Below are 21918 nucleotides of genomic sequence, written 5' to 3' on the forward strand. Positions count from 1 at the left end.
AGGGCAAGATGTATAGTAGGGGCTGAATCAGGTATGTAAACATAACATGAGCTGCCGGTCACACGACAGGCTCCGCCCCGATCTGCCAGGATGACGTCGAGCACCATCCGATTTTGAAGAGAAACAAGTCTTGTAGCCTGAAGCTCTACAGTAATATTAGCTAATATTTCAGTCATTGTTTGGACCACATTTTCCACAATTCTAGACAGTCGTCTTATATTACGACTGTTGAAAATTGGTCCCCAAAATGGAACCAGTCCCTTTGAGATATCCTCAAACTGTTGTAGTGAGGTATCAGTCTGGTCAGTCTTACCAGTGTCATAGCTTCTTATAGTCCTATCAGTTTCTAAATCTCTTTTCATCAGCTGATGAGTCTTAAGGTAATTAGAAGATGCAACATATACAGGAGGGTAAAGAAAAGATAGATAACACCGTCCTGCCCATCCCCGGGGAAGCCAAGTATAAGCGTTTCCCCCACAAACAAAATACACGTTAGGGAGAGTGATCATCGGAGGAGTACTATCAGTTTGCAACGTATAGGTGTAATTACAGGTACTACTCCCTACCTTAATGTGACCCCGCCACCTAATACAAAACGAAGAAGTAGAATTTATAATGGGGACTGGCAGTGCTCTATCATTTGTCACATTACGTTCCTTGAAATGTTGAAAATACAAAGTGGAATTGAAAAGGTCGAAGTCTTGCATCTCTTCTTGTAACAAGGTATTATTTTTGGAGTCCGTATATACATTCATGCAAGCATTTGGATCTAAAGACCCCTGACCTTTATCTCCTTCTGCATCAAATCCTTGGTGTCTCTCTCTATATTTTAAAATAGCTTCATAGTCCCTTTCAGAAAATATTTTGGGATTTACAACATAATGGGAATACCTCAAGGATAAATGCCACCATGCCTCACAACTAGCTAAATACGATAGAGGTAGAGATATAAATAATTCATGTTGATGCATAACAGATGGCAATAATCCACAAACCCAGCAATTTGTCTTGTTTGTAGTACTGTGAGTCTGATGTAACATTTCTATAAACACATTTTTCGAATAAGTCTCCCTATGCCTTGCTTTATGTGGGGGTAGAGAATAAAATTGATGTTCTTCAGGAGCAGGAGTGGTCGCTAAGAATCTACGAACTGGGTATTGAAATTCTAGATATATAAATACACACATCATGATCACAGTAATGAAAGCAATTAGAACAACGAATGCCACCTTCACTCTGGTGGGCCATCCAGAAAACAATTGCATGTCACGAATCTGGCGCCGAGGGGCCAGCGGTCTTTTATCCTCCATCATAATTCGGCCAAAGGGGAACATACTCTCTAAAAGTCCAGATCTATCTCGGTCCCTTGCTAAAAGTCCACAACTAACTTTGTATCCACAAAGCACGCCGACCACCAGAGGGTTTCTTCTTCCCCTAGAGGGATCTTCTCCCTGTGTCCGTTTTCTTCCCCTAGAGCAGGGGTCTTCAAACTGTGGGGCGCGACCCCCAGGGGGGCCGTGGAGCGATGCAAAGGGGGTCGAGCCTTCACAGTTTCACCTCTGCCCTGCCCTCCAGGGCTTCAGCCCCCCTCCTCCCCCATCCTGTGTCCCAGCTCACGCTCCTGGGGCCTCGGCTGGGCAGTGTCTGGAGTCTTATCTCCGGCCAGAGTTTTTCACAGGTCTTTAAAGACCATTAGCATATTTACATGCCTTTGTTAACTAATTACCAAAGCTTAGTTTTTATATGGTTCCAGTACCCCCTGTGCCCCCACTCTGCCTATTCCTTACATTTGTATTTTTACACTTACTGCTGTAGTGTGAGAATGCATTTAATGAAAAGAAATATAAAGTTGGGTTGCCAAAAGAAACATGCCTGCTATGTGTTGTTTAAAGATCCCGCAGAGACCTGCTCGACACTAAATTGAGTTATAAATAAAAAAGTATGTATTAATTAGTTATGTGACTTTTCTGTCTTTATTCTCTTTAATTATTAGTCATGGATCATTGAGGCTTCCCTAGAACACAATTAAAAGTGCTTTCTATGTATATATGCTGTTCTAAGTATTCACAGATAAGTGCAAAAAATACAGCTGTAGGTGACTGCTTATTTCTGGGCCATCAAAATAATGAGCTGGTAACCCTAACCCTGTTTAACAAAAAGGGCGATTGTATAGAAATAGGTCCTATAGTGAAGGGCAGAGGCTTGGAAATAGGGCTTACCACTGGTATTCCAGAGAACCCTACTGATATATTTTTATGGCCAGACAGAGCCGCCTCTGGGACCAAGGCATGAGCAACTGAACTATTCATTGCTCCAGTATCAACTAGGAATTTTCCTGATGCATCCAACAATTTCCCCTTTACATAAGGTCCCTCTTGGTCTATTGGTACTGTAATGTGGCCCCCTCCCTGTCCTTGGCTGTCTCATGCAAAATCCTGCTCATCGTAGTTGTCATCTACGAAAGTCTCGTTATAATACTGCCTGTTCTGTGGATTATCGAAATAATTTTTCCAAGAATCACCATCTTCTCTTCTCATGCTATTCTGATCAATGTTTCCCCAGCCCCGGCCTCGCCCCCTACTGGGAGCATTCCTGGCCATTAGCAACGGGCAATCCGATCTCCAATGTCCCTCCTCTCTACAATGCGAACATTGATTGAAACCAAGAATCGGGGGGCCTCCCCGTCCTCTGCCGGTCCTTCTTGTGAAGGAACCGCGCCCATTTCGCCCTGAAATCTGGCCTCTACTAACTTGTTGTAACAAAACTCTAGTTTTTAAATCTTTTGTTTTCTTCTCCGACCTTTCCTTATTTTCATTTTCTCGATGTTCATAGTACTGAGCCATACTAAGGATCACAGATGGGGTGGACGTAGTCCATGTACTTTCGGCCGCCTGAAGGCGCGTCATAATCTCTGGTAACAAATTTGTCACGAATCTATTTACGAATGATCGTATTCCCCATCCGTGGATAAATCCTGTCCACTAAAATCTATGAATGTTTTCTCGAATATAGTGAAGAAATCCGAGACACTCTCGTCCTTCTTCTGTTTACAAGCAGCTAACTTATCCCAATCTATCTTTCTAGGAGTTAGGAGTGTCTGCATGTACGTAATTATTCTACCTGGTACTGCTAATACTTCATCTTGGGGTTTCTCTCCAGGTTTCCGTTCTTTATCCCAATCCTTTAATTGAACCCATGCTGCTCCTAACTCAACAATATGATCCGTATCATGTATCTGTCTCCAGATATTGACCGGAATCAAAAGGCCAAAGAACAGCTCAACATCTGCTATCGTCATGACTGCAGAGTTGGCAGCCTCACTCAGTTCTTTGTAATAAGCAGTGGGATTTTTACGCGGGTCAGGGAGCTGAGCTTTTAATGCAAGGACCTCGCTTTGTTTCCAAGGGATATAAACCCATTGTTCCTGAAGCTTAGCGTCCTCCCTAACTCTAGTTACGCTGCCCCCAGCATCCCTAAGTTCAGGTACTTCTGGGATAAGAAGGGGGTGTACTTCTCTCATAGGATTCTGCGTTCCCCAATCAGCACATCTCCGATGCATTCGCTCACGATACTGCAGGAGAGTTGCTACATTTTGATACACCTCATCGGCTTGTAGATGGAATTCATGGGCTCGGTCTCTAATATCTTTTATTATCTGTGGCGAATATCCTTCCTCAAAACCCTGTTCCCACAACGAAATCAAATGAATCGCCGTATTTTCTAGAGCTAATTGTTGAGCAACCGGCTGATAATCCTTCATAGTGCTCCAAATATCTTCTAACGTATAAATAGTATTCCGCATCCATTGGGATGCTTGATTTACTATAGTTTGTCGTTCTTCCATTCCCATTGCAGACCTAGTATAGATTCGTGGATCACTAAGGTCCGATCTTAAACGTTTAGGGGTTGTGTCTATGGTAGCCAAAGCTCGAGGATCTATAACACTGCGAGACGGAGGAGAGATGAATATTGGACTTGACATGGACGGTACAACTGAATCTGGTTGTAACGTAACCATGGGGGAAGTAGAGGGTCGGAGCGAAGGAGGGGGAAGCAACGCATCCCGTACAGACCCATCTAGTGGGGCCGTAGCCGTTGCACCGACAGGATTTCGTATGGGAAACACTGGGGGTAGTGGGGGCGCCGGTGGAGGTGCAGGCGCGGGTGCAGGCACAGGACCTTGCTGGGCCACCGGCACTGCCGGATATAACATCTGTGGGGCATAAGGAGGAGGTGGACGGGCTTCTAATAACCCGTCTAACTCATCACCTGTATCAGTTCGGGTTACATAGCTTTTGTCTGTTTCTAAACGGTACTGCCTATCCATTTGAGCCATATTTTCCTCTAATTTCCCCCTATCATAAGCTACTGCCTTTTGAGTTATAGTTTGTCCAGCTTTAATTCATCCTAATTTCTCTTCCCTTATTCGCCGTCGTTTAGCCTCCTTCAACCATAGGTTCAAGGAGTCAAACATAGACTGGCGGCTTTTCTTCATAAACATTTTATTTTTAAAATACGTTATTTTATTTTCATCAAATGACCCTGTAAGGGGCCATTGCAATTCAGTATTATCCTTAGTATATTTGTTCCATAATGTGTTAAATAAAATTGAAGTAACACCATGTTTAACATACATATCGAAACTGGGGCTTCCTTCGGGAGGGGCAGGCTGTCTTTCTTCCAGCCGAGTACCTCTCCCACAGCAGCACCCAAAACATAATTTACTAAAAGAAGGCAAGTTATTAATAATGTTACAAATGTCACAATGTTATCAACTTGCTTCTTTCATACGGGCGCGCCCACTTCACCATTCACTTTCTTATACTCTTACGATCGATTTCATGCAAGATGCCACAATAGGCCGCAGGGTTTCAGAAATGAGCTCTCATACAAATTCCAATTCCAATGACATGTATTACATTACGAACAGAGCCCGTCGACTCCTGTTCGGGGAATCAATTTCCAATGAATTCCAAGAATTCACAATAAAGCCCCTTGGTAGGAAAACCACAAATTCACTTTTTTGGATATCCCCTAGTCGCACTCTGGTTGGGCTGGTGTTTCGGAGCTCAAGGCTTCCAAAATCCTGGCTTACCCAGCTATTCCATGGGCTTCCCTAAGTGAGTTTGGCCGAGCGAACACCCAGTGCTTCGCAAGGCACCAAGTGCAATTTCACAACGCAAATACAAATCCTAAAGGCATCTGCCCGTGCAGCCCCTGCACCGCCACGTCAGACCCTTTTTCCTGATTCCCTCGTGGTCCGGCTTCCCCGGCCACCGTTTCCAAAATAGACACTTCCTTCAAGTGTCTGATTCCTTTCAGAAGATTCACTCACCTGGTGCACTCAGGTTGACTCCGACTTCTCCACTGCCGATTCCTAGGCAGACCGACACAGTCTGTATTTCTCTCGGGTTAAGCCCGTAGGACTCAGGCGTAGGGTCTTCAGCCACTGGGAGGGATACTGGGTTAGAGGGCGGACTTTCTGCTAACGGGTTCTTTAAATAAAACTTCTTGTCCACCCACTCGGCCAGAACTCCTCCCTGTCCCTTCTGCTCCTGATTACAGGCGGGGACGACCCTAACGCGGAGTCCCGGCAGAGTCGCCAACTGAAGGATTCCAATTTCTTAAAGTCGGACTATACTTACCAATAGTCCACGAATATATATATCTACGTATTCACAATTAAGGAATAACCAAGCAGTCGGCAATGGAGAAGGTCGAATCGTTTTATTGAATCAAAATACAAGCCCTGACAGGGGAGCCTATGTCTACACAACCCATGGAGGTGCGCAGAGGAGAGTAACTAAATACACATTACACAGAGTATATATACACGTTTTACATATTCTGGTTAACACCAAGAAAGGAAATACACAAGCTATCCGTTGGTCTACCGGAACTCCCATTTAAGGTTCTTTACACATTTGTCAGTAGCTAAGCTAAAAAGCTATTCCAAGCGTAGGTCAGTGAGGTGCCCTTCTTGTCTATCTAGGACCCGTAGAGTACAGAAACAGACCCTGCTATAATGTATGCATCCTACGAGAAGAGCAAGTCTGACCCTGTGTTTCCCTGAACCATGTTCCATACGAAAGAGAGGCAGACTTACGGTTTAACCTGTTTTCCGTGTTCTGTGTTATACCATGAAGTATCAACACTCGAAGAGATAGACGAAGGGATATAATACTAAATAGTCCTAACTACATTAATAGGACAGAACAATATTCTATAACTTATCATTAGGCTATCATACAAATATGTTTTTATTCTCAATTCATAGATATGTGTGATGGTTATATGGTTCATAGTGGGACAATCATATTTATATTATTTTATATTCCAACACTAGAACAACCTAGGTCCTAGTGGGACTACTCGAAAAGCCAGTTCTTCAACTTCTTGTAGAATTGAAGAAGTGAGGAGGAGGTTTTTATTTGTGGTGGCAGGTTATTCCACACTGTAGGAGCAATGTAGGAGAAGATTTAAGCATAGGATCTGGTGTTCTGTATGTGGAGTGTGCTGTCTGGCAGCACTGAACATATTGTAAACTGGGATGCTGAGAGTTGTGGCTCCTAGTGAAAAGACCGCCAGCAAGAGTGTGGGGCCCTAAAGATTATCGTGGGCAAAAAAAACCTCTTATGTTTCTTTGGCCTGGTGTGCGGTGGGGCAGTGCTGGGATCTTGGCCTGATGAGGGTTGATACAGGTGAGCACCCAGAGTTCTGCCCCTAACTCATGACAAGTCTTGAGGAATACTTTTTTAGAGTGACTGGCTCTCCCCACCCTCCCGCAATGCTGGTAAGTGCATCGAGGGAGTGTTATTTGACTTGCTATGACGAGTGTGAGTGAGTGTGCCGAGAGCGGAGGAAATCGAACAATCCTCCTAACTCCTAAGTAACATAAACAAAAGGGGCCAAAGAAACATAAGAGGTTTTTTTTGCCCACGACAATCTTTGTTCTAGCAACCTTTCAGAGAGGTAGACACAACAGGAGTCTTTTTACTAGACATGAAGAGAGATTTGTAAAAAAAAAAAAACAACGATATTGCATGTCGAGTGCCCCTTGGCATTTTCGAGGACCCTCATTCTTAAAAGATGAGAAATGTTTGTTTTTGTGTTAGTAGTTGGCAGGTGGTTTTGCTCTATAAAACAATCCGGAATCTAGCGTGAAAACCCCGACTAGACTCCTCATGCAATTGTTACATGTTTATTTTAACGATGTATCTGAACTGCTGCAAACTATGCCTTTGCTATTGTGTACTTACAAGTTGCATCTTGTTGGAGTCATTGCACTGGGTGTGGTGCTGCTAGGCAGCTGCAGTGCCGGCTACTTTTATACAAGTCATGTATCCGGGATACAGAAACATTCACACAGCTCAGCTATCGGGCCCTTCCTTCAGGTGAGGAAAGACAAAGAGCATTTACAGTACTGTAGCGAATGTCACAAGATGGCGTCGATTCGCTAAGATCCACGAAGACTCGAGGAGCAGGTCCAACACTAAGGTAGTTCATTTCAAATTCTTCTGAAAGGTGAGACTGGCAAGGAGACACGTCGCGTGACGCCACAAGCATAACTGCGGACTAGGAATTAGCAAAAGAGAAGAGGGAAGAGGCGCAAGGAAATGGAACTTGTAGTGATTGAAGGGTGCAGGCCGGCGGTGCAGGCCTGGCAAGGTTCTGGGAGGGGGTAAAGAAGCTGGGATTTATGGCAGGCGAAGGTAGCCAGCGAAATGTACTCAAACTGAAACAATATTGATATGCGGTCCGGAGTTACCCAACAGTGCTTTAAAAGGAAATGTAAAAGGGCTGGTACTCACTACCCAGAGTACCTGCCTGATCCTAAAAAGTGCCTCTACCCTCTTGTTAAATGTCTTGTAGCTGTGCTGAAAAGTTAAGGTACTGTCTATTTCGTATTAAACTGCAAGTTCTGACTAGCCTCTACGGCAATTAGGCAGTGTCAGGTGGTATGGTATGACTGATCCTTGTGTGGTCTGGCTTTTCTTTTTATTTTTTGCAGTTGTGACTAGTTTTGTTGTCAGGGGGCCCGGTTTTTACTGTTGATTTTTCTGATATTACCATTTTATTTTTTTAGCTGTCTGCTTCGCTAATGGGGCTCATTTTTATTTTGGGACCTAGGCCTATATTAAAAGTCCCAGTCCGACCCTGGTAAACAGGTGCAGGTGCTCAGTATTGGACAGTACCTGCTCATTTAAAGCACTGGTTTGTGACTCCTCATATTGATTATTGTAGATGAAAGGGAGCACGGTGCTTGATGACCCACTGTAGATAGTTGTATGTGTACATCATGCATAACCTTTATGCTTTTGATATGTGTTCTGGCAGGGCTGAAGCTTTGGAATGGGAAACCATGTCGCCTGTTAAACTCTACACCTGCGAACAATGCGAGGCCACTTTTGGAAGTCCCCTCGGACTGAAGTTTCACTTCCGTGCTGCAAATCTGGGCAACGTTTCCTGTGGTCAGTGTGGCGCAGAGTTCGGCAAAGACAGCTTGAGGCAGCAAGAGCAGGTACAGCTATTAGTTCACTTCTAGACCGGGATGCTCGGAACAATCTTGTTTGATGGTATTAGCTGGGTACCTTCTAACCTGATCCCGAATTCATGACTCTTTAAGATAATCAAGTTTATTTGCATAGTTAAAACCATTGCATACCATTCAACTCCAATCAAGGACATTCAAAAATGTAAAAGTTGCTCAAAATAGTTCTTAAAAAACATTTACACTTTAACATTAAACAGTGCATTCTAGATTTGTGCAAAATATCCTGCAATTAAAATACTATTACATAAGTCATTTCAGAATTAAGAGAAGTACCAATCATCTGTTTGGCCAGAGTTGCGCCACGGTTAAATGATGGAACAATTTCTTGGGTGTGTTTGGTGAAATCATGATTTTAAACCCCTAGAGACAAACCGCCAATCACAGCCCTCAGCCGTTAAAAGTAAAAGAGTAGAAGTGCTTCAATCGCACCATTATTATTAGTTTCATTATGTGTAATCGTGGAGCAGGTTAATATCATTCAGGCAGTTGTCACTGCGAAATGGCCGTCCATTTTCTTACATAAAAGTGGTCAACAGACCACCAGGATCCAAACCAATGAGAAGCAAACACTGATGTCCAATCTGTGAAGCGTTCTTACCCAGAGGATAATAAAGCCCTACACTCATGTTGTAAGTAGAATATTACTATTTGATGGCTGCTTTCGGCCTTAGGCGCATTCTCCCCAGTGCATCTCCCAAGGGACCAGGTTCTTAGAGGCAAATAACTGGAATCACAGATAACCTTGTGGATTGTTGTTTAGTTCTTCTTTGATCTCAGGCTTCGGACACATTTTCCTTGTAATTCCTTTAGTACTGCTGGTAATTTTTAGTAAAATCTGTATATGCTTCTTTTTTAAGTTTGACCCGTATGGCGCTTATGGCATTCGTGGAGGACATATTGTGGTCTCCACTTATTTTAATTAGGGGTGGGCGTAGTTTGCGAAGTAGCTCTACGCGAAGCGCACTTCGCACTGTGCGAGCTATGCATAGCACTTCGCGAACTGCGCAGTAGCATGTTCGCACTGTGAAAGATGTCGTTTTCAATGATTGCACAGTGCGGAAAAGCATCCGGCACTGTGCAATCATTGAAAACGGCATCTTGCACAGTGTGAGCTGTACTTTTCTGCCACTCAAGTAGATTTTTACTCAAGCTGCAGCTTTCTTAACGCGGACTGGTAGTTTCTCATCGCGAGCGGTGGCGAGCATGCGCGACCACTCGCAATGAGAAACCTGACCTCCCCACGTTTAGAATCTCGCCGGGAGGTTTATTTTCCATGCTCGCGATCGCGAACAAGGAAAAAGTCTCGCGAGGATGTCATTTTGCTTGCTCGCGGTCGCCAACTTGACATTGAGGACCGCAAGCAAGCAAAAAATGACCGTTGCACTACACTACGCATGTTTGCACTGTGCTACGTGCAGCTCACGTAGGGCCAAGTTGCGCAAACTTCGCAAACTACGCGAGCATAGCGTAGTGCTTTGCCCAGGGTTAATTTTAATGGGGTTTTGTCAGCCTTAGAGCCATTGTGCATAGACTTGCAACATTGCAATCATGTCTTGGATTAGCCCACTGGAGCATTTTGGTTTCAAAGTTTTTCTGTTCGCTTTTTAGATGTGTTCATCATTGGAATGCATGAGGAACTATTTTACATTCTGTGAGCAGCTGGTACCATTGGGAAGTTGACAACAGCATTTGAAAAATGGACGTTACAGAAACAAAGGGCTTGCTTCACTTTCTGTGGTATGCATTTTCAGGTCTCGGCCTGATCCAGCGCATGACATCGGCCGAGACATCTAGTAGGGCTTTAAGAAATGCTACTTCGCAGGCGATCAGCTTACTCTCACGCACACAAGCACGCGCGATCTCTTTCACTTTCGCGCGTGTGAGAGTAAGCTGGTCGCAATTACTTTTACGGCCGTGCAGCCACGCACGCTCGCTATTTAAAATGGATGCTGTGCTTTTGTAACATTTCCACATCTAACCACCAGATGGCAAGAGCTCGTAATCAATGGAAATCTAAGCAATGCTTGTAATTTCCCCATTTCTCCATGCTGCCTCCTCCTCTCCTGCTACCTGTGGGGTCTTCGTGCATCGGGGTCGCCCCAGGGCAGCCATGCCTGTGCACCCCTCTCCCTGCCATCTGCTCTCCTCCCCGCTGTTCCGCTCTTTGCTTCGGCCCCCTTTCTGAGAACAAGCAGCACCCCCCTCCCTCGCAACCCTGCTCGTAAAGGCTATCTGGTCCCCGAGCGAGGCGCTGCCTCTCCCGTGCAGTCTAACTCGCATTCTAAAGAGAGAGGTTGTAGCTACATGGATGACATCGTAGTATTTTGCACGCACTCTGTCCCTTTGGCAGTGAGAGGCGAGCTCTGGCACCAGACACACTTGTGGGTGGTGGATATTGGCACACCCGCTGCGAGAAAGAAAGGGCTGGCTTGAATCTATATTAGAACATTGGAATGTTGGGAGCTCCATTGCAGACAATGGAGTACTCCCTCCTTCTACAGGCCGGTAAAGGCCCGCAGAGCAACATTCCAATGTTCTACAAAGGCTTCTCGAAGCTAAAGGGGATTTATATCCCCTTGAGCTTCGAGAACCCTTTGTTTAATTTGTTAGAACATTCTGCCCTCTAGTGGAAGAATGTTCTAATAGCCTTATAGCCCTTCGTAGCAGATCTATACCGGCTATTAAAGTCCCGCTGTCTCGTTAAAGTCCCTCGCCTTCGGCTCGGGCCTTTAAAGATTCAGCGGGCCTTTAATAGCCGGTATAGCCCGCTACGGCGGGCTATAAGGCTATAATGAAATTCGCAGTTGAGGAGTCCCCTTGCAGACATATTATTTCTATTGTCTCAGCCTTGTGGTGTTTTCTTTTACGCCACTGTGCATGGCATAAGTCTGCACCTGACGACACCGGTGTTTTGCCACAGATATCTGGTATCCGGTTAGCGCACACTGCCTGCAGTGCCGGGCATGTATTTTCTCATTTTCCAACCGTGACAAGTTCCTGGCATTGGATTTGCACACGCATGCTCCCATCTCCCCTCACCTTCACTTAACTCTCTTAAACTTGTTTGGCTTCTCTGCTGTGGCCGTGAGTGCATGAAATACGGGGATTCGCCGGCTCAGCTACCATTATTCATCTGCATCCGGGATTCAGTCCGGTCACTGGGAAATGGGCTAACTTTCTCCCGGTGTAACTTGAAGACACTGGAACAGATCCAGCAGCAAGGACTGGTTCACAACAACAATCACAGTGGATGAGAGAGGTTTCTTATTTCATTTTCAGCTGATTGCAACTTTTTCCTGCTGCCGCCGGACAGCTCCCCGACTCCCTGAGGCTGTATCTGCTCTTCTGCTGGCGGCCTACGCTGCTGCCAGGACCGCCTCCCCATGTGATAAAATCTAATTTCTGCAGCTTTCTCTATTTTCCTTTTAATTTCATTTGACTAAAACACACACTCCTCTTTGAAACAGCCTCTCACCAGGAAAGCAAAGCCAGGCACCCCTAATGTCTCAAGAAGTCTTGTTGCTTTGGAAGGCGTCCCTCTTAGTTATAGAACAAGCCCCCTTTTGTCCTCACAAATAGAACAGAACAGAGGCTGTTTTTTGTGCACTTACAGTCAGACTCTTAAAAACCTAGGTATTATTGTGGTCTACTAACAAGTTGCAAGTGTCCGGGCTGCTCTTGGCGACTACGAAACTCTCAACCTAAGCCTTTTATGCTGAAAGCTGCGTTATCTATGAAATCTTGCCGAGTGTCTGTCAGGACAGCAGGGACTGCCGGGAGGGTAGGAGGGGGTTAAGTGGAGATTTCCATAAAGTTTTGCATCAGCTGAGCCAGCCTAGTGACCCTTCCCTGCCACCCCAACAATATGAGCAAACATTTACACTCCCTTTCGAGGTGTCACTCCCTTATGACAAGCTTTTCATGGGTGTCTTAAATGTGTGTTTCGTGGTTTGGCCCCCAAACAAAGAACACGGACGCGAGAGCTTCATTAACTAGCTTTTTATTGCTCCGCGTCACACCCCGAACTGCCCTTGTTTTTCCCCCACCCTCCAGGCTCCACCCTTTTAGCCTCGGCCTGCCCTGTCCCACCACCAAGGTCAGGCGAGATGATACAACACCTCCCCCTTTCGTACAATAATCCTTACTGTCTCTCAGAGTTCTTCAATGAGCCGAACAGGTCGCCTGGTTGTTCTTCTTGGACGACTCGTCCGCACCTGTTGTGATGGACTGTGGTCCCTTGTACCTTCAGGAGTCAATGTTCTGCGATGCGCTCCATCACTGCTGCTTCTTTGACTCGACAAATCCGTGTCAGAGTCTGGGTCCTGAGTTCGAGTGTAGACAGAGGGGTTGCATCTTTTGAAATGGGACACATTCCTTGTTATCCGTTTACCTTCAGACTCAGCAGTGATCATCATCCCTTTCCGGTTGGAAACTCGCAAGGTGTGTGCTAGGTAGCGACTGTCTGCTTTTGTTCTCCTGTTGCGCTTTACTAGCACCCAGTCTCCCTCATGAATGTCCATTGGTCGTGCATGTCTGCGTCGGTCAGCATAGTCCTTCATTCTTGACTTCTTTTCATGGTCAAGTTTTACCAGAGTATCATGATTGGTGGTCACGGCTCGGGATTGTATGACAGCATCCGAGTTGGGGTGCCGAGTGTGGGGAACTCGCCCTAGCATCAGAGTGGCAGGACATTGGTTCGTGGTGCTGTGCGGGGTGGTCCGGTATGCTTGCAGCACTTCATTGAACGCTTGCTGAATGTCGCGGTGTGCCAGTTCTGCTTGCTGAACGGTTTTCTTGAGTGTCCCCATGAAGCCTTCGACCATCCCGTTGGCTTGAGGCCACAAGGGGGTGATCTTCCGATGTTTGAAGTTTAGATGTTTTGCAAACTCAGCAAACTCATGGCCGTTGAAAGCTGGTCCGTTGTCTGTTTTCGCCACCATGGGGATTCCCCAAGCTGCAAATGTTTCATCGATGACAGGGATGACAGCTGTTGCTTTGGTGGACGATACCTGATGTGCAATGGGAAACCAAGAGTATTCATCCATGATGACGATAATGTATTTTCCGGATTTTAACGGACCAAAGAAGTCAATGGTTCTTGTTGCCACACGCCATCTGGTAGCTCAGACATTTGCAATGGCGCTGGTGGTTCGTCTCGACCCACTAACTGGCATGAGACGCAGTCTTTGAGTGTGGCTTCCACCATCTGATCGAGGGACGCCTGGTTGTTCTTCTTGGACGACTCGTCCGCACCTGTTGTGATGGACTGTGGTCCCTTGTACCTTCAGGAGTCAATGTTCTGCGATGCGCTCCATCACTGTTGCTTCTTTGACTCGACAAATCCGTGTCAGAGTCTGGGTCCTGAGTTCGAGTGTAGACAGAGGGGTTGCATCTTTTGAAATGGGACACATTCCTTGTTATCCGTTTGCCTTCAGACTCAGCAGTGATCATCATCCCTTTCCGGTTGGAAACTCGCAAGGTGTGTGCTAGGTAGCGACTGTCTGCTTTTGTTCTCCTGTTGCGCTTTACTAGCACCCAGTCTCCCTCATGAATGTCCATTGGTCGTGCATGTCTGCGTCGGTCAGCATAGTCCTTCATTCTTGACTTCTTTTCATGGTCAAGTTTTACCAGAGTATCATGATCGGTGGTCACGGCTCGGGATTGTATGACAGCATCCGAGGTGGGGTGCCGAGTGCGGGGAACTCGCCCTAGCATCAGAGTGGCAGGACATTGGTTCGTGGTGCTGTGCGGGGTGGTCCGGTATGCTCACAGCACTTCATTGAACGCTTGCTGAATGTCGCGGTGTGCCAGTTCTGCTTGCTGAACGGTTTTCTTGAGTGTCCCCATGAAGCCTTCGACCATCTCGTTGGCTTGAGGCCACAAGGGGGTGATCTTCCGATGTTTGAAGTTTAGATGTTTTGCAAACTCAGCAAATTCATGGCCGTTGAAAGCTGGTCCGTTGTCTGTTTTCGCCACCATGGGGATTCCCCAAGCTGCAAATGTTTCAACGATGACAGGGATGACAGCTGTTGCTTTGGTGGACGATACCTGATGTGCAATGGGAAACCAAGAGTATTTATCCATGATGACGATAATGTATTTTCCGGATTTTAACGGACCAAAGAAGTCAATGGCTTCTTGTTGCCACACGCCATCTGGTAGCTCAGACATTTGCAATGGCGCTGGTGGTTCGTCTCGACCCACTAACTGGCATGAGACGCAGTCTTTGAGTGTGGCTTCCACCATCTGATGGAGGGACGGGAACCAGACATGTTCCCGTATCGCTTTCTTCGTGGCCACCACTCCTCTGTGTCCTTCATGGGCTAGGTTGATAACACCCCGTCGTAATCTCTGAGGAATGACTATCCTCCCCCCTCTCAGTAGTAGGCCGTCCGTGCTGATTGATAATTCTTCTTGGACGTGCTTGAATGCCGTGAGTTCTTGAGTATCGACAGTTGTATCTTGTGAGGCATCATCTAGGTGTCTCCACGAGTTGGTGCGTATTCGGCTCATGATGGCTTGAGTGGTGACGTCTTGAGTAGATGCTTCACGAATGGCGTCTAGCGGCACTGCTGGAGGGCATGCATTGTCAATGACAAAATGGATGTTTTCCTCTGCCATGGAGCATCGCACTTGTGTTTGAGCTTGTGGGTGTCGTGACATGTAATCCGCTGGGTTTTCTGCTTTCCCAGGTTTGTGGACAATGGTATAGACATAGTCTTGCAGACGTATGCCCCATCTTTCTATCCATGGGGGCATCTTCGCCCGCGGTTTGCCAAAGATAGTGATCAGTGCCTGGTGGTCGCTGATGAGTGTAAAATGCTTCCCATACACAAATAAGTGGAAGTGTTCACAGACCCACACAACCCCGAGGCTCTCCTTTTCAGGCTGAGAATAAGCCTTTTTCATGTCAGTGAGACTGCGGCTCGCATACGCAACAACGTGTCGCTGGTCCGCTTCATCATCGTATTGTGCCAGGATGGCACCCAGACCTACAAGACTGGTATCTATGGTGATTTCAGTCTTTCTTTTGGTGTATAAATATGCTAGGTTGATAGCAGTGCTCACCGCCTTCTTGATTTTGTTGAACGCATGTTCACATGCAGGTGACCACAGCAATTGATGTCCTTGGCGAGCGAGTTCCCTGAGCGGGTAGCTGATGGTGGCATAGTCTTTAATTTAATGGGCACAGTTACTCGCCATCCCCAGGAATGAATGGAGGTCACTGACATCTTTTGGCTGTGGAGTGTCCGCGAGGGCAGACACTTTCTCTGGGTCTGGCTTCATGCCATCTTTGGAGAAGATATGTCAGTCAAATTTTAGTGTGGACTTGTGGAACTCACACTTGTCTGGATTAAGTATGAGGTTAGCGTTGAGTAAGGCGTGGCACACTCAGTCCAGTGCTTTGTCATGTTCTGCCTGATTCTCCCCAAAGACCAGGATACCGTCGCTGTAATTGAAAGCGTTGGGAATGCCCTGGATTACACGGCGGATAGCTTCTTGAAAGATCTCTGCAGCTGAGGATATTCCAAAATTCAAACGCTTATATCGGAAAAGGCCTTGATGGGTGGGGAAGGTAGTAATATATCGGGATTTCTCGTGCAGTTCCAGCTGGTGATATCCTTTATTGAGATCTAGCTTCGAGAAGACTGTTGCCCCATTAAGACGTGCTATCATATCACTGATGTGGGGTCCAGGATGTTGTTTCCTCTCAATAGCTGTATTCAGGGCTCGCATGTCTACACATAGGCGTACCTTGTTGCCTTGCCCTCTCTTGGGCACAACTACCACTGGTGACACCCAGGGAGTAGGGCCTGTAGATCGCTCAATGTGGTTTGTTCTCAGCAGATCTTTCAATTCTTCATCCACTGCCTGTTGCAGGTGAAATGGCACTTTCCTGTGGTGTTGTGCTATCGGTGGTATTTTGCTAGTTGATGTGTAGTTTGACTTTGAACTGGGCAAGCTTCCCGAGGCCTTTGAAGAGTTTCGGGAATTTGTTAAGAATGTCCCGGGAGTCATCTACTGTGTAGAGAAGTTCAACCAGCTTGACACGTTCTGCTGTCGGCAAACTGAGAAGGCAATCCACCGCTTCAGGACCTTCAATCACGTGGATGTGGGCTTGTATTTGTCGATTCTTATAAGTCAGAGTCGTGCGGAACTGTCCCAGACACGGTAATGGTTTCTTAGACATCCAGGTGTAGACTCGGACAGCTGCAGGGTCCAATTTTGGCCGAGGGTTCATGTTTTGGTATTCCATGGCGCAAATATAGTTAAGTGATGCTCCTGTGTCTAGTACAAACTTGGCGGGGTCGCTCCCTATTTGAAAATTCAATCGTGGGTATTTCTTTAAGGGGTTGGGATCTGACACCATGCACACGTATTCATCGCTGTCTTGCGAGATGGGTGTCAGAGATGACGATTCCCAGGAATTCGACCTCCTGGACCGGTAGGAGTTGACTGACTGAGTGCTTGATCTTGATGAACAGGATGAACGGCTTCTTCTTCCTCGTACCGCTCTCGCATGGTGGCGGGGTTCTGTGTTTGACTTGGATAGCTTCATTTCTGACCGTCGCGTCTGACAGGCTACTTCAAAGTGGTTTTCCCTTCCACAGCGATGACACTGCTGGCCTATGGCGGGACACTAGCCTGAGTGTGGGTGGTGTTGGCCGCATCTGTAGCATTTTGAGGCCGGTCTGCTTGTCTGACTGTTTCGAGTTCCGTTGCGTGAAGAAGTCGCACAGTGAGGCTTTGGCGTTCTTCCAGATTTGCTATGGTCGGGACGACGCCTTGAATCGGTGTGGGACTGTATTCGAAGAGCTTGTTCCTTCTTGTCGGATTTACTAGCTTCCATCTTCTTAGCGTGTTCTTCTGGTTGATCATTGATGCAGGTTAGTTCTTCTATCTCCTCGAGTGTGTAGTGTTTCTTTAGTAATCGGCGGCGTAGTGATTCCGACTGACATCCTTCGATGATGCGCAGACGAAGTGCGTCCTCAGTGTTGAAAGTGTCCAACTCACACTATCGGGCTAAGCGCCGGATGCGGGCAATGAAGTCACACATTGGCTCGTCTTTTTCTTGCGAGGCAAGGTTGAACGTGTATCGTTCGTAGCCGAGGTTTCGTTTGTGGAGAAATTTACGGTCTAAACCTCCCTTTATATCTTCATATGAGGCGGCATTGGCAGCAGGCAGTTCTTTAATGATCTGCGCAATATCTTTCCCTATCAAGTTTTGCAAAGCTATCAGCTCCTGTTTAGAGTCTTGCACCTGAGACCCCGTCCTAAAATCTTCAAAGTCTTCAGCCCAGCTCTTCCATTTGGGCCCCATGCTTTTCCCGGACGTCAGCTCCAAAGGCTCCGGAGGGCGCAGGTATGATACTCCCACAAGCATCAGACTCGGCTGTGGGGCTTGTTGGGCAGACCCAGTGGCAGTTGTGCGCGTGGAATCGGCCTCCACTGACATGTTGAATCAGAAAAGGGGGGTGGTGATGGACAGAGTATCTGAATTAAGCAGAACACTCGTACCCAGTCAACAGATCAGGGCTTGATCCTTCACTGTTTTTTAGCTCACTGCACCATCCCAGCTCAGAACCTGGCTACATGCAAATTAGTCTGTCCCTGGCCCAGTGCATCATGGGAACAGGGCAGACCAAACTACCAAGCCAATTCTTTAACTGGAAAGGAAACAAGCTTCCGGGGACCGGTTTCTGGCATTACAGCCGTCTTCGGCCCGGCTTGCTTGAATCCTGATGGTGCAGTGATCAAGGGAATCATGTCTGAGCATACCCTTCCACGCTTATGGTGGACAAAACGATTCAGAAAAGGGGGGTGGTGATGGACAGAGTATCTGAATTAAGCAGAACACTCGTACCCAGTCAACAGATCAGGGCTTGATCCATCACCGTTTTTTAGCTCACTGCACCATCCCAGCTCAGAACCTGGCTACATGCAAATTAGTCTGTCCCTGGCCCAGTGCATCATGGGAACAGGGCAGACCAAACTACCAAGCCAATTCTTTAACTGGAAAGGAAACAAGCTTCCGGGGACCGGTTTCTGGCATTACAGCCGTCTTCGGCCCAGCTTGCTTGAATCCTGATGGTGAAGTGAGCAGGGGATTCATGTCTTAGCATACCCTTCCACGCTTGTGGTGGACAAAACGATTCAGAAAAGGGGGGTGGTAATGGACAGAGTATCTGAATTAAGCAGAACACTCGTACCCAGTCAACAGATCAGGGCTTGATCCATCACTGTTTTTTAGCTCACTGCACCATCCCAGCTCAGAACCTGGCTACATGCAAATTAGTCTGTCCCTGGCCCAGTGCATCATGGGAACAGGGAAGACCAAACTACCAAGCCAATTCTTTGACTGGAAAGGAAACAAGCTTCCGGGGACCGGTTTCTGGCATTACAGCCGTCTTCGGCCCGGCTTGCTTGAATCCTGATGGTGCAGTGATCAAGGGAATCATGTCTGAGCATACCCTTCCACGCTTGTCGTGGACAAAACGATTCAGAAAAGGGGGGTGGTGATGGACAGAGTATCTGAATTAAGCAGAACACTCGTACCCAGTCAACAGATCAGGGCTTGATCCATCACCATTTTTTAGCTCACTGCACCATCCCAGCTCAGAGCCTGGCTACATGCAAATTAGTCTGTCCCTGGCCCAGTGCATCATGGGAACAGGGCAGACCAAACTACCAAGCCAATTCTTTAACTGGAAAGGAAACAAGCTTCCGGGGACCGGTTTCTGGCATTACAGCCGTCTTCGGCCCGGCTTGCTTGAATCCTGATGGTGCAGTGAGCAAGGGACTCATGTCTGAGCATACCCTTCCACGCTTGTGGTGGACAAAACGATTCAGAAAAGGGGGGTGGTGATGGACAGAGTATCTGAATTAAGCAGAACACTCGTACCCAGTCAACAGATCAGGGCTTGATCCATCACCGTTTTTTAGCTCACTGCACCATCCCAGCTCAGAACCTGGCTACATGCAAATTAGTCTGTCCCTGGCCCAGTGCATCATGGGAACAGGGCAGACCAAACTACCAAGCCAATTCTTTAACTGGAAAGGAAACAAGCTTCCGGGGACCAGTTTCTGGCATTACAGCCGTCTTCGGCCCGGCTTGCTTGAATCCTGATGGTGCAGTGAGCAAGGGACTCATGTCTGAGCATACCCTTCCACGCTTATGGTCCACTGACCTGGTGAGCAGGGATGTGGTCTCAACAGACCGTACGGGCCTTTATTCCTGAAGATTTGTAGTTTTTTAATTTATTTGCCTGACTCCAAAATGGCCACCGTAGTAAGAGTCAATGTTATTCTATGCACAGCGCCTGACCTAAAGATGGCCGCCGGGGAGGACGTGAATTTTCACATGCAGCATTATTAGTTGGCAGGTCTGTGGTTTCAAGAAGGATAGTCACTGGGCTGGATTCACCCTTGATTTTGTGCTTTATTCCTCCTCTAGGGCGCTCTGTCGACCGCTGCTCCGATCGGGTCGCTCTTCGTGCTCTCTCTTTTTTTCCTAGGCACCCGATGGACGAGTCTTCAGCCGCATCCTTGGCAGCTGGTGCGGCGGTGAGGGGGCAGAAGTGGTGGATCACAGCCATCCCACCCTCGTCGCCAGTTTCATGGTTTGGCCCCCAAAGAAAAAACACAGACGCAAGAGCTTCATTGACTAGCTCTTTATTACTCCACGTCACGCCCGAACTGCCCTTGTTTTTCCCCCACCCTCCAGGCTCCACCCTTTCCGCCTCCGCCTGCCCTGTCCCACCACCAGGGTCAGGCGAGACAATACGACAGTGGGCAACTAAAATAAACCCGCCCTTTTTCCACGCTGCATTGCTGTGTTTGTGATCTCCCTTCACGTGTATTTCTATTTGTGTTTTAGGTTTCTCTGTTCACCACCAAGGCCTATCTGACAACAACAACCCACGTGCAGGAGTCAGGGAGAACTATTGTGGTGGGACTTGACACATTAAACTTGGAGCCATTCTTTGGATGGGAACTTACATTTAACAGCACTGAAAAGATATTGACGTGCTCCTATAAAGGATCTAGCAGTTACCAACACAAAGAGGCACTAATTTTTGTAAACTCTGGGACAGTAACAGGCTGAGCAAAGTGCAGAGATGTAAAATATGAGGACATGGGATATAAGTACGCTGCTTGGTTCAGCTAAGAGATCTTTGCAAGGGTAGCATATCTGCCCGAGCTAAATATCTGTACACAGTTAAGGTATGCTAACTTCTAAAATATTGACACATATATATGTACGTCTGTAAAATGGCTAGACCTAAGGAAAGTTAAGATATCTTTTTCACATGAAAAAGGCTTACCAAGCCAAAACGCGTCTGAGACCGTCATGGTGATCTAATGTTTTGCCGCAAATATTGAAATTGAAAAAACTACAATTCGAAGGTTCGCCTGGAGTGCCGTTCTGGTGTCAACTGCAACTGAATTACTTAAATAAATAAAAACTGGTATGTATGTGCACCCCAGGTAATCAGGCCACACACCAGAGGTCCACGCATACCTGGGAAGTGTGTGTGTGTGGGTGTGTGTGTGTGTGTGTATGTATGTATATATATATATATATATATATATATTTTATAAACAAACACCAGTGCACATCCCTTTTAGTCACTCTTATCCAATAGGCATCCGGCCACGTCAATCCAATATTTCAAATGTTCTTTCCATTCACAAATATAAATGCACAGTGTTCATTGATATTCAATGTTCTTTTATTGATTCTTTTCTTGTCACAACCGTCACAGCCGACGCGCGTTTCGCCTTCCGCGGGCTTTTTCAAGGCTGTAATTTACATACAAGATATAGCACCATATCAGATTTGTACATTATGGGCCACCTTCAAATCATCATTACCTATTAACATAGGTCTAATGCACATGTGTAAATTGTGCCACCACCACCTGCATAATTGCGGCGTGCACCTCGTGCCAATCAAGTTCTTATTCATATAACATGATCAATTTTCTATTGTTTCATGTACTGAGGGCACACCCACTGCGTGCGATCACCTTACACCATGATACCCATGTCTTTTTTAAAACAAATTTCAAGGCAACCACTATATAGTTGCATGTGTTCAAATGATTTTATTACTAATATGCCCATCAACGCAAATTTTCTTTAAGCTATATTCCTAAGAAGGACTCTATAGTATCACTTACCAAGCACTTTATGGTGAGCAGTATGTATTGTAAGAATCGATAATTATCAAGGAACCTTTAGGCATTGTTCCTGTGAAAATATATGGACGTGATATTAGCATTGTGCCCAGTATATGGCTAGACAGTCACTTCAGTTTGGTGATCTGTATACATTCATTGATCTACAGGCTTACCTTCAAG

At 46.5% G+C, this 21918-nt stretch overlaps 1 protein-coding gene across 1 annotated transcript in view; it reads left to right on the forward strand.

Annotated features, from left to right (window-relative positions):
- Positions 1 to 7394: 7394 nt before the first annotated feature.
- Positions 7395 to 21918, forward strand: part of LOC147726875 (2'-5'-oligoadenylate synthase 1-like) — a 240015-nt gene continuing 225491 nt past the window's right edge. Inside the window, exons 1-2 of the mRNA XM_086963004.1 lie at positions 7395 to 7497; positions 8338 to 8521. Coding sequence (XP_086819130.1) covers positions 7433 to 7497; positions 8338 to 8521 — 249 coding nt within the window. The 5' untranslated portion in view covers positions 7395 to 7432. The remainder of the gene's footprint in view (positions 7498 to 8337; positions 8522 to 21918) is intronic.

Source organism: Lissotriton vulgaris, chromosome 3_1 (genome assembly GCF_964263255.1).
Source record: "Lissotriton vulgaris chromosome 3_1, aLisVul1.2, whole genome shotgun sequence".
NCBI classification, from domain to species: domain Eukaryota; kingdom Metazoa; phylum Chordata; class Amphibia; order Caudata; family Salamandridae; genus Lissotriton; species Lissotriton vulgaris.